The sequence below is a fragment of the Galendromus occidentalis genome, unplaced genomic scaffold (genome assembly GCF_000255335.2).
Source record: "Galendromus occidentalis unplaced genomic scaffold, Mocc_1.1 scf7180000077429, whole genome shotgun sequence".
In the NCBI taxonomy this organism is placed as follows: domain Eukaryota; kingdom Metazoa; phylum Arthropoda; class Arachnida; order Mesostigmata; family Phytoseiidae; genus Galendromus; species Galendromus occidentalis.
The window spans coordinates 339,928-352,830 of NW_003805417.1; the positions used below are offsets into that span (position 1 = coordinate 339,928).

Below are 12,903 nucleotides of genomic sequence, written 5' to 3' on the forward strand. Positions count from 1 at the left end.
GAGCCTCCGTGTCGGTCCCCAAGCTAGGGTCGGATTTTAGGGATACGCTGGACTTTGAACCGACTGCGGTCTCTCCTGTCAGCAGCGTATTCTCCCCATGGTCTCCGGTCTTTTGGCTAGCGGATAGGTGCCCGAATTCTTGAACTATGGCTGATGAATGCCGGGGTGTAGCTCGAATATTGATTCAGACAGATCTTGTGTCGGATCTATATATTCCAATCAGAAGTCATGGGTGGACAACAGAAAGCGGAACCTGAATGACCTCCAATTCTCGGACGGGTTTCTCGAAACCTCAGCTCTGTCCGGTCCCCCATTCATCTATCCCCAGGTTTTAGGAGGTCTCCAGTCAACATCGCTACATTCTCCCGCTTTTCTCTTAAATGGAGCTCGGCATTGTCAGGGAATAATACGAATCAGAAGCGTCCGTCGAGGGACAACTCAGAACAAATCGCAGACTTTCCACTCAACCTGGTGATCGACCGGGAATCCGCAACGATATCAGTCTTGTCATCAAATACCCCTATTTCCCGACCACGACCGCACTAATATCCCCTTGGCGAGAATTTTCCCGCGCGCAGCGTGCTCTCGCGACAGTAAGTCTTTCAGTCAGGCCCCCGATGAGGAAGCAGACGATATTAGATGAGCACAGCCGGTGTTTAGGGTCCTTGCTTGGTAAGTCCCGTACGTCGTCAACAGTCTCGCAGAGGGACCTAGAGCTGTACAATCAACATGAACTGCACGCTGACAAAGCTCAACCATCTCAGGAGTTTCGCCAGTAGCTCTATAAGGTGAGTACTCGAGCTTCAATGGATGTAAAGGCCCTCCTTTGAAGCTCTTGATAACTACAGGCGGACTGCCGGAAATCTTCTCTACTCCCGTGGAGGTCATTGAGAGCGCCGTGATTTAAGCCGGATTGCAACCGTAAATTGGGACAGAAGGTTCGGCCCGTTCCCGACGAAATCCCATCCCATTTCTCTCTGGAGGAGTCTCATTGATCCGCTGGCCAGCACGAATCCTTTCAGTGCGCGGTCATATTTTCTCCCGGCGAGATACGCCCAATTATTGAGATTCGAATCTGCGAACAGAAAGCGTCATCCGTCACAACAAGCGCTGGTCTTCTCCACGCAATTCTGAATAACATTCACTCGTAGATATCGAACGGAAGTGGCGCGGCGTCGCATCTGCTACCTGCGCGCCCCCGCTACGAATTAGAATGAATGATCTGAACCAGGATCAGTGTTCAGACGTAGCTTCGATCCCTTAAAAAAGAAATGGAGATGCTAGTGAATACGTATGGTTCAGTGACTGTATTCTCTCGCTCAGGGCCCTCTCTGTGGGTAGTGCGCGCTCCTCAGACCGCGAGAGCTGGCTGTCGAAGTTGCTCCATGTGAGAACCATCGATCCAGGGAAGTCGTCCCACTCGATCACCCTCGCCGATCCGAAAGCCGAGAAGATATACGAGCTGCAGGTTCACAACGCTTATCCTAAGGATCGAGATCAATACATCAGCGCATAGTGAGTCGAGAGGAACTACGAGAAACTTGATTCGACGGATGTTGCTCGAGAAGCCGCTCCTAGGCGCACCGTGCTTTAGCTCAGAACCGGGGCTCTAATTTCCCGTTCCAGTGAGAAATATGTTGCTGCAATAGCCCGGAAAGTGAGCACAGCCGAGCACATCGGGAGCTGGCAAGTGGTCATCGGCGATCAGGATCAATTTGGTAGGTTCAGTATGCTTCCAGAGAATTCACAGGACTCTCATCCGGGCGATATACCACCGCTCGCCTCCAGCCTTCAAGCTTTCTGCTCGTTTCCAGTGCATGTATGGCGCCACAGCGCGGGATATCCATCTGCTTCAGATTTCGTATGGGCTCACGTCAAGGACGACGAGATAAGGGGTCTCGTCGCAGATCAGAATAAGCTCATCAGATCTCGCGAGAATACTTTCATGCTGGCATTTTCCTTCTGGGGTCATCCAGAACCGAAAGTGAGTACAATCGATCCGAGCTCTCGAGTCCGCTTCGATTTATGTATGTGTATACCTGATGAGCTTCAATCGACGCTCGGGCATTTCCCTGCATTTCAGGCGAACGGAGGAATCTATGAGATGCGGTCATACATTTTGAAGCCGGGAACGATGAGCGAGTGGGGCAATAATTGGGCTCGCGGGATAACGTTCCGACGAGAGAACGCTGTAGCCGGATTCTTCAGTCAAATAGGACAACTACACATGGTGCATCATTTTTGGAGTGAGTCGGCACCAAGGGGTCGATGACTTTGAATGGAGCTTCAATCATTGTACGTGCAGGGAAAGAGTTCAAATTCATTAATTTTGATTTTTACGACTCGTCTACCTTCTGCAGCTTACAAGAGCCTGACCGATCGCAAACAGACCCGTGAGAGGAATTGGCAGAAACCGGGCTGGGATGAATGCGTCGCGTATACGGTACCATTGATCCGCGAGATGAGGTCGAGATGGTTGTTCGCTCTGCCTTTCTCTCCTCTGAAGTGAATCGAGAGATGTTCGATCTAATCTCCGGTGACTGGCTTGTCGTCCGAGCGTAGCGATTTCGAACGTGACAGACGTCGAAGAGATGACGTGGGAGGGTGCCGGCGCTCGGACGTTTTTTCGAGGAGTCAAGTCTCGGAGTCGCACAAGCGAACCGTACGATGCATACGAGACGAATTCATGCTTCCAAAGAGAAAGTGAGGATGCATTCATTTCGTTGCTGCTGACTCCTACTGGAGCAGATCGATGTCGGACAATTATCGGAACGACTGCTGTACATACGAAATAAAAAAGAGCTTCTTGCAGCTCAAGCGTTTTTCTCATGGATGGAGATGATTTTTCGTGGTGTGATCAGCCCGGCCCGAGGAGGGCCGGTAACCGAGAGGTTCCCGTCTGGGCAGAGTCGAACGGAATCGGATTCCACTAATTGAAAAGAAAATCTAGAGATATTCCGGTGTAGACTGTGAAAATTAGGGCCGGGTGTGGAATTGATGCGACGGAAATATTTCTGTCCTGTGCTGTGAAGCTCCGAGAGACCTTGAACCAAAGAGGATCTCTGATTGAGAGAGACTGCACCGACTTTAGTATAGCCGAAGAGTGATATCAGGTACATTATTAGTCCTGGCTCGAGCAAGTCGTATGAGGCCGTTTCCAGATGCTCGTTCTGCGAGAAACCGTGCGAGACGCACTCCCCAGATCTGGGAATTCCGGGATTTCCGTCCCTCCAAGCAGAGATCATCGTCACCGATATCTGGAAAGATCGTCTGCTTCCCGAAATCCCGTTCGGCACATTCAAGTTGGTAACTTCATTGGAGGCCCCCGTCACTCCCGAATAAAGTCCAATCAAAATTGAGCGTGCAAGCTTCCCTTCAGAGCACCGCCCTCGCCATCTGTCTTCCTGTGGAATCCCTCGTCTAGTCTTGACAGTTCGGGGCTCTCGCAAGACTCTCAAAACACAAGTGAGAACTCCCCCCACAGATTTCCGGAGATCTCGTGAGTCAGTGACAGAATTTCACGGAGTGAGTCGTGAAAATTTCCATGTCCAATGTCGACCATCCATGCACGAATAACTTTCACCGTCCGTGTGTGAGTCGACAATAAATCCGGCTGCATGGGGTGACTACCGAAGTCTTGCAATTTTTTGTACCGGGCGAATCGATTCCTTCAATTACATCATGCTTCTCTCCTCTTGAGAATCTTTAGTCATGCGGATAATCGCGCACACGAAACTCTTAGAGTCGCATTTCCGGAGCAGAAATAAAGCTTGAAAAAAATTGCACCGATAAGCGTTGGGTTGAGGGATTTATTTACCTGAATTATGGCATTCCGGATCGTATCATCCCTTTGAGTGATTCAGTGGAGCCGGACCGGATGTGCTTTGTCATGCCTTCTCAACTTGTTCGAGAAGCGCTTCCTTATTCCCCCACTGAGTGTGAGTTTTCCATCAAAGATTGCCCCATCTCAGACATGGGTCTCGAGTCAACTCAGGTACTCTCTGCTAGAATCACTGCCTTGGATAACTTGGAGCACCGAAGAAGTCTTCCGGCGTTGCGCGAATATTCAGAGGAGTCTTTCGTTTTCCCAGAGAATGGAGCCATTGTTCCACCGTGGTTTGAATACCCTCAGGGTACCTGCTTCGCTTTTCGCCAAGAATCGCCAGAGACTGAGCGACAGGATGAGGGCTAATCAGAAATGCGTCAAGGTGAGAAAAGTCGTTGTGGTGCGGTCCAAGTCCAAGGGCCCGATTATTATGTGAGCGAGACAAGTCTGAGGGGAGTAGTCTACATGAGCGAACGCTATCTCTGTTCTAGGCCAAGGCTCTCATACTCCTGAAGGGAGGCGAGACCTCATACCGTTACTGTACTGACAAAGAAGATCTCTTCCGACAAGAATCGTACTTCCATTGGACATTCGGTGTCGAAGAGCCGGACTGCCTCGGAATCGTCGAGGTGAGCATAGGCGGCATCTGCTCTGAGATTAACAAGTCTCCGATGTTTCCCGCAACAATGAGAAGCATTGCTTCCTTCCATTCTATGAGCGCCCTTGCAGGTGGCAACTGCGAAATCTACTCTTTTCGTGCCAAGATTGCCAGAATCCTATGCGGTTTGGTGTGGGAAAATTTGGAGCTTGGACGAATTCAAGACAAAGTACGGAACCGACCAGGTCCTGTATGTTGATGAGATCGCGGATTTCCTCAAGGTAAGCCATTGAGACTTTCGGGGTGAACAGGGAGCGCCAAACTCTGCTTAGCCGATTCTCATCGAGCCCACGTTACAGAAACAAGGTCCCGAAATGATTTATCTGTTGGAAGGGACGAACTCTGATTCCGGACTCAAGACGGAGCCCGCAACGTTCGATGGGATCGAGAGCTACAAGATCGACAAGGAAGTCCTGTATCCCGAGATCAGTGAATTGCGCGTCATCAAGACACCCGAGGTGAGCGATATTGCTGCGCTCCATGGGTTAATCTTTCCGGAGACCAATCGGGGAGATGGCATTTGGGGCGGTTCCGCAGCCGATAAAGCTCAACTGTATTCTCTCAGGAAATCGAGGTGATTCGATATGCCAATCAGATCAGTTCAGAAGCGCACAAGCTCGTTATGCGTTCAATCCGCCCGGGAATGAAGGAGTACCAGCTCGAATCCCTGTTTTTGCATCACTGTTATTCCGAGGGTGGGGCGCGCCATGTATGCTACACCTGCATCGCTGGAACCGGGGTGAACAGCGCCATACTACACTACGGCCACTCCGGTGCTCCCAATTCCCGAACCCTCGAGGACGGCGATATGGCTCTCTTCGACATGGGTTGCGAATACCACTGTTATTGCTCGGACATCACTTGCTCCTTTCCGATCAATGGGAGATTCAACCAACAACAGAAATTGATTTACAACGCGGTACTGGATGCGAATAGAGCGGTCATGCAGGCTGCTAAACCAGGCGCCAATTGGAAGGATTTGCACATCCTTGCTGAAACGTGAGAAATGGCCGACTCAATTCTTTTCTGCTACTTCTTGAGATTACATCGCCGTTGAGACGATGGCCTTAAATCTTTTTGTTGCTATTTTTGACTGTGGAATGACGATGATCACAACTTTCAGCGTTATTCTCACGAGCTTGAAGGAGGGTGGTATTTTGAAAGGCGATGTCGACTCCATGGTCAAAGCTCGTTTGGGTTATTATTTCATGCCCCACGGTTTGGGACATCTCATGGGCTGCGATGTCCACGACGTTGGAGGTTATCTGAAAAGCTGTCCCGAGAGATCCACGGAGCTGGGATTGAAGTCTCTCAGGACCGCCAGAACTTTGCAGGTCAGTGCTCCGAATCAAGGAAGGAGCAAGTGAAAACTCGGCTACCCCGAAATCAATCAGCAACACGAATATGATGTCACTTCGAGCTCCGATGACATGGAATTCAGAGTCTAGGAGACACTCATTTCAAAATATTTCACAGGAGAATATGGTCCTCACTGTGGAGCCAGGATGCTACTTCATCGAGTGCCTTCTGGACAAAGCCATGAACGATCCAGAACTCAAGCAATTCCTCGTTGTCGACGAATTGAACAAATACAGAAATTTCGGGGGAGTGAGAATCGAGGACGATGTCGTCATCACAGCGGATGGCTGCGAAAACCTCACGCAAGTTCCGAGAACTGTCGATGAAATCGAAAGGTGGATGACGCCGAGATGATTTCTAGGCATCATCGGTCGCTTTTCGTAACAGAATATCATATTTTCGATGATTGACTTGACATACTGTCATATTTGAGGAGGAAATGTCTATCGCCGTGCCATATCGCAGGGATCGGGAGGATCTCTCTGCTTTCGAGAGTGCGGTCCAATAAAAGGTCATGGAAGCCACGCGATATTCTAAATGCCCGAAGAGAGACCGTGCGCCGCCCGTCGTGACGGCCAACCTCCCACCAAGGGAATGTTTCGATACGGCGATATCACGCGAGAGGCTAGGTCGATCGAATAAGAATGCCGGATGTATCGTACTTCAAGGCGAGGAGTAGCCTCCGTGCTCGTTTTTATATCAGTTCGGTCTCCCTCGAAATCTCCTCTCTTTCGTTAGGTCACGTGGAGGACTTCCACGAATATAAAACACTCTAACTGTAGATTGGGTTTGAACCTCATAAGTCTGGGCCGAAGGAGACAACTTTTCCTTCTAGCTGTGATGCGATCTGCAGAAGAGGATGTTCTTAAAAAGCCGAGCGAAAATAGATGATTGAACGATGAGTTGGCTCTCCTGGGGGGAGTCGGAGCACGACTTTAGCCGTACGCCATGAACAAGAATTATACAATATGCTTATCTCGCATCAATAAACAGACATCTGAAAAAGTCTCTGCTCTAGAGAGCCATGGCCGACGACGCCGCAGCTGATCCATGAAAGCTGAGAACCTGACAACAAGCGATAATCCTATGCTCGGACAATTATAATCGACTAGGAGTCGATCTGGGTTTGGCGTATTTACAAATGATGAGAACGATGCCACGGGGGTTTCGCCTCCTGAGTCTCGCTGTATGTGGAACGACTTAAAACGAGTGTCCCTTGAGATTCTCCGCTTACTACATATTTTCAGATCTTGATCGAGGCCATGCTGTTCAGGTAAATCCGATGCGACAGGAAGAACAGCAGAGAAGCCAGGAAGAGCATTGCTCCTTCGAAAAGAGCCATCTGAATCACACGTTCCGCAGGAAAAGCCTGAAATGGAAGGGCCATCTTAGAAGCCTCCAGCGGGTCACGAGGATACCCGGAATGATACTCGGGACGGCGGAGCACTCTGTCTTTGACTCATTTCCGCGTCCAAGTGAACGAGTCCACTTACGTCGAGTAGGAGTGCAGCTAGGAGAACACTAGCCGCTTCGACGAGGCATGCCCCAGAGTGCAGGATTGCGATCCGAGGCTTCTCGATGCAGTCTCGTACGGGTCCGAGTTTCGAAGACGCGACCAGATACGTCGGGGAGAGCATCGCAACGGTGATGACATCACCCACGGACCATGTGATTTCACTCACTAGTGAAATCAGCAGTACCATGGGTATTCGGCTCACCAGAAGCACCAAGATGGCCAGAGGTGGACCGATCAACTGCGAAGAGAACAGTTTCCTGATGACATTGGGGGAGAATATCTATGGCTTTGCGGGTCTTCGATGCCCGTCTCCCGACTGCCGATCGCTCGATGAACTCACCTTGATCAGAACCGCGATAATCAAAACTTTTGAGCTGATAGTGACGAACCAGGCGAAAATCCTTGTTATCACGTAACCCGCCGTCGGCCGATCGATTGTGGGGACCAACAGCTGCTGAGAGAAACTCTGGCGCTCTGAAGATCCTCGACGGATAGAAAACGAATACACGGCCGCGATAACTGAAGCGAGGAGCGTTCCGCAGCATATGGACACCAATTGGAAAGTCACTGGAAAAAAAAATCGAAGAACCTCAGCAATCGAGAGATCTCCGAGTCCTTCCTCATAGATCCACCTCTTACAAACATTGAAATTATGCATTTCTCGAACTTACGTAGAGTGGGCTCTCCCTTGGAGACTTTCGTCAGAAGACAAGCATAAAGTTGAAAGCTCGCCATTGGGACGCAGTACAATGCTCCGATCCAGACCAAATCATTGAAAGCGTGCCATTCGTGCCTGTTGACGAACTCCGTGGTATCCGTCGGATCACCGCTCAGCATCAACACTTTGTCAAAAGTCGCAGTCATCAGCCTGAAACGCGAGGGTTCCTCATCTTCGTGCAACGGGGAATTTCCCCGAGGGATGATCATAATCGATTTTCGAGCTTTGCTCGCATCGAAACGGCGGCTCTTCGTGATACTTACGTCAGGACCGGGAGGAACCGGAGCAATGGTGCGGTGAAAATATACCAGAGAGTCGCGACTATCGAAACGAGATAACCAGACGTTCTTCGCAGTCCACACAAACGCTCGAACAAGAGAACGATGCAGACGATATGAGGAATTAGAAGACACCAACGGAACATTTCGATCTCGTCTTGTGCGTGGTACGAGACCGTGGTCCCGATGTCGGCAACGATCATGGCCACCATCAGGATCAGACACCACGCTGCAAGAGAGTCGATATCTCATTTTTAGTCTCTGAAGCGACTAGAGCTCGACGAATTCGCTGAGAGGAAAGATTCGGACACCCACCTGAAGGCCCAATGATGTCCCGGACAGTCACGAAAGGGGACGTATCCAAGGGTTGATGTCTCATAGAAACACTCGTTCTTCGTGACGATAGCCGGTCGTCAACAATCTCCGCTTCCTCTACGGGATAGTCCTGTAATTTCGCACAGAATGACCACTGAGCAAGCTTCATCCGATTTGATGCTCACATGTGTACTCTGACGGAGGAGGCTCGAGGGGTTTGCACCTCAGTCGGAGGCGATCGACGAGAATCGGGATCCGTATAGTGCCGAAGCCGAACTCGGGATACCAACCTTGTGGTACTGATTGGTCAGGTACTCGATGATGTAGCGATCGGCTGCTGTCAACCGATTCAGGTCTTGGCTTTTGTCCTGACTCCGTCTCCCCGCGTCTGCCAGCTCGGCGAAGGTGCCGAACGATCTACTCGAGGGGTTTCTGCACAGCGCATCGCGAACCTCAAGAACGCCATCAGTTCTCCGGAAATTGAAGCATGACGCCGATCGCTCATGCTGCCGCGCCACTGGTTTCACCGGGGTCACGCTGAAATGACGGTGTTGTTTTAGGGAAAAGATTCGGGACGTGTCGTCGAACGCTGTGTTTCCACGGTTCTAGCGAGCACATATCTCCGAAAAATTGGGTTTTCATGGGAGCCGTGCTTTCGTCGCGAACCATCGTCATGATTCTCAGCTTCAGCGCGTGAAAACTGTGATTCTGAGTCTATGGTTCCCTTATAGGCGGTTCTTCCGATGAATCACTCATCACTGTCACTCGACCGTTCACGATTGCGGTGTGTCGACTCTTCTTTGAGGATGACTCAAAAGGAAATCACCAGCTTTCGTTGGAAGTTCAAGCGGAAGGAAGCGGTTCTCCGCTTCCGTTAGACTGTCACATGAACTCATGCTCTCACCTCACACGCATCAGCATGGAATAGCCTAGACGTCATAGGAGATGGGCTCGGAAGCGAATATTTTAGACGTCTAACGGGACAGTTTGGTGCTCCTCCCACAGTCTCGTCGGCCGGGAAAGACGGACCCTCCTTGTCCCGCGCGGGGCGTGAAGGTCCTCGGAACATTCATAGCGGGATGGATGGGATTTCGGAATTGTCCTCGACGCGCAGGAGGACTCGAATAATTCGGAAGATCGTTCATGCGAATGTGCGGTGAGCAATCCGGGGCTCATGGAATATGAGCCGATCGCCCGAAGCGGGGGAAGTTGGATCTTGAGTCGACACTTGTTCTTCCCCGGATCAGTGTAGCTTCGATGAGCACGAGAGCTTGTTTACGAGGAATAATTGTCATCGTGTCAAGAGGGAAACCGACACGGTGCACTGTGTGCCAAAACATTGTTACGACCTTGTCCGATGAGAGAGTGCTCGTCGATGATATAATCCATCGATAGAGTCATCAGAAACGTGATGCACGAAGATATGATCACGGATGGAACGAAACTGCTCAAAGAGTCGATCGAGAGTTTTTCCCGAAACTTAGGGGAGACGATGATGCGCAACAGAACTCATGCGCAGTCGGATCGTCCCGGATCTAAAGTGGTGTTTGCTTCCGAGAAGAGAGACATGAGAATCTCTTGTGTTCAAGTAATCCCAGTCGGTGGTGAAGAGCCTCAATCGATACCATTATGGAAAACAAATTGTGGATGCTCTCTTCAAAATGATCCGATAGACCGTTGAACGCGGCAGGCGTCTTCCTGGCTCATTCGATCCCTAGGAATTCTACCCTCTCGAGAGCGGCTAGAGGACTGCTCTGAGTGAGTTGTTTGTCGGATCTCGCGATGAAGTAGCTGATGATTCTTCCGATCGAACGTTGCTTCCGGGCCGAAAGCCGATTCCGGCAACAAGTCGAGCGTCGTTTTTCGTTGATTCCCTTCTCGCATTCTGAACGCGAACTAGTAGCCCGACGGAATCGGGTTGATGTCAGATCGACAAAACTATGCGTACGGCTCCGGCGAGCAAATGACTGCGCGAAGATCGAAACCAAACCCCTGACAAGCGTATCTAAGCCGAGTCTTCGGGATAGGTTCTCCGTGTGCCGGCGGCTTGCTTCTCAAGTTCGAGCAAAGTGACGATAATTTCCATTCAGTCGAAACCGCGTGGAGAACATGACCACCGCGTCGTAAAAACGGACAAAGTAACACAATAAAAACGCTCGTGATCTGAGCGACCGAATCAGATTATTTTACGATTCCCTGGTCCAGAGAAACTCCAAACACCCACACACGCTTAGACAATCAGAGATAAAAGGATCGGCGTAGAATGCGTCTGAATCTTGAGGGGAACCTCGTTATCGACTGCTCCCAGCCCAATCAAGGAGTGGAAAGTTTGTACAGTAATCGACGCAGAGCGTATACGACTCTTGGGAACATCTCTCGAGACTGAAAGTAGTGACTCCCTCATACTCGGTGATACTTGATGGAACTCTAACGAGAGCTGATCGTGAATTTTCATGAATATCTGATCATGATCACCGGCGGGAATTCGTGCGCGATCGTAGACGGTTTGAGCTCTCTAATCGGCTCGACCGGCGCCCAAAGCATGCATACGAACCGGAAAAACCCAATCCCCCCTTGATTTTAATCACCTCACGCACATCTAATCATGTGAAACCGTCAAATGTTGAAAGAGAATATGCCGGCTTATTGATATGTCGCGAGCTCTTCTCGTATGCATTGACGCTTATGAGATCTGTCGGAATCCTCAAGGGCAATGCTCGATCAGGATGTCAAACTTGAGGGCCTACCACTCCCTTTTTGATTTCCAATCTTCACTCAAGCTCGCGGATCGAACGAAATTTTCGAGATAACAATGAATGGCATCAGTGACTGACCATGTACACGCGATGGATTTCCGTCGCTTGAAATCTGTCAGCATGATACCGGGATACCGTCTCCACTCCCGGTGGTAGAATACTTCGTTCGGGTCCACAATTTTCACGATTGATGGGACGAGCTCTCCCTTGGGCACGAACGAATCTGGGGCGTATCTCCAGGTCCTCGCAGCGAGCGGATCGCTAAGTCCGGCGGTTGAGAATCATCCTGGGTCAGCACTCGCATAAGTCCTCCCGGAAGAGTGCAAGGCGAATCACTTCTCTTGTGAAATTAATTCCTTCCGAGTTCGACGAGGAATCTAGGAATTCCAGGAATCCAGAGACCGCACACCATACTATCACGGAGCTCGACTGAAGATATTACATATGAGTCTATGGAATGGCTGTCAGTAGTAGACCCAACGTCGGAAAGGGGAGAGCGCATCGTTGCTGCGGCCACTGCTGCCGCCACTACTGCCGCTGCCGCCGTCGTTCTTGGTGCTGTGTTTCGACGCTAATCGACGTGTGTCGACTTCGCGGTGAAAGGATTCGTTGACCACTAGATCTATCCAAACCGACTGGGTAGCGAAACCACCGAGGTATCTTGATCGATGGGAGACACACCAACAAATACGTGTCTGTCAGGTGTTCCGTCCCGCGGGAGGGAGGACTTGGCCAGCTCCATGTCCGAAAGACCCCGAGCTCCCCCGATCAGGTGGTCTTTCCTTTAACAATAAGTAGCGCCCTAAAGCTCACCTCAGGAACGCAGAGGAATGTTCGTATGACAGGCTACTCCCAGACTGGGAAACCCGATTCTCCAGAATACAGAGACCAACAGGCGTTTGATAAGCACAAAGTTCGTAACGCCCGGGATCCGCTGATTCCGGAAAGTCCCAGAATATGAGAATAAAAAATCCGTGGATGCAGCCTTCTCGAATCCAATTACCGTGAATATCTAATCAGATACTTCTCGACCGATGTCGGCAGACCCGATATCGGCCGGAAGTATTACCTCGGGAACTCGCAGAGCTTAGAGGAACCCCCCCCGGGTGATTAGGGGTTCAGGAGTCTAATGCGGAATCTCACTCGTGATCGAGTTCGAGATCATCGATGGAGAGCGGAGCTTGACGATGTCCTTCTAGGCTCCTCCGCGGGAGTCCCTCGGTCGCCCCGATTGCATTCGGCCCTTCATGTGAGTGAGTTCATGATACGAGGTAGCTCGGACGCGGAGGAGCCTTGTACCTCCTCGGTGACCATGACGTAGATCAGCACAGTCAACAATTCACTGTATCACTTCATTAGCTCCAGATCTCATCCTTCGCAGAGTCTCGGAACCGCCTACTGAATCCTCCCTTCCGAATTGAAGAGCTAGTAAAAGCTCTAAGAACCGGAAATTCCTGGTCTGAGCTTGGAATTCAGC

General features: G+C 50.6%; 2 protein-coding genes across 2 annotated transcripts; both read left to right on the top strand.

The window, feature by feature from the left end:
- Positions 1 to 641: 641 nt before the first annotated feature.
- On the top strand, positions 642 to 2,825 carry Nipsnap (protein nipsnap). Its single transcript, XM_003742688.1, has 6 exons — positions 642 to 788; positions 1,324 to 1,515; positions 1,627 to 1,718; positions 1,815 to 1,984; positions 2,084 to 2,246; positions 2,361 to 2,825. The coding sequence occupies exons 1-6, from the start codon at positions 730 to 732 to the stop codon at positions 2,507 to 2,509; spliced, it is 825 nt and encodes a 274-aa protein (XP_003742736.1). The 5' UTR covers positions 642 to 729; the 3' UTR covers positions 2,510 to 2,825.
- Positions 2,826 to 3,291: 466 nt separating this feature from the next.
- On the top strand, positions 3,292 to 6,363 carry Dip-C (dipeptidase C). The gene is made up of 8 exons (XM_029111286.1): positions 3,292 to 3,499; positions 4,092 to 4,208; positions 4,318 to 4,455; positions 4,556 to 4,705; positions 4,784 to 4,942; positions 5,050 to 5,483; positions 5,608 to 5,818; positions 5,961 to 6,363. Exons 2-8 carry the CDS (start codon positions 4,095 to 4,097, stop codon positions 6,195 to 6,197), a joined length of 1,443 nt encoding a protein of 480 aa, XP_028967119.1. The 5' UTR covers positions 3,292 to 3,499; positions 4,092 to 4,094; the 3' UTR covers positions 6,198 to 6,363.
- Positions 6,364 to 12,903: the final 6,540 nt, after the last annotated feature.

Coding starts and splice junctions, on each gene's coding strand:
- Nipsnap (XM_003742688.1), top strand. CDS start 730: ATGAACTGCACGCTGACAAAGCTCAACCATCTCAGGAGTTTCGCCAGT. Junction 1,516..1,626: donor GATCAATACATCAGCGCATA/GTGAGTCGAGAG, acceptor TTCCCGTTCCAG/TGAGAAATATGTTGCTGCAA. Junction 1,719..1,814: donor CGGCGATCAGGATCAATTTG/GTAGGTTCAGTA, acceptor GCTCGTTTCCAG/TGCATGTATGGCGCCACAGC.
- Dip-C (XM_029111286.1), top strand. CDS start 4,095: ATGGAGCCATTGTTCCACCGTGGTTTGAATACCCTCAGGGTACCTGCT. Junction 4,456..4,555: donor ACTGCCTCGGAATCGTCGAG/GTGAGCATAGGC, acceptor GCGCCCTTGCAG/GTGGCAACTGCGAAATCTAC. Junction 5,819..5,960: donor GGACCGCCAGAACTTTGCAG/GTCAGTGCTCCG, acceptor AATATTTCACAG/GAGAATATGGTCCTCACTGT.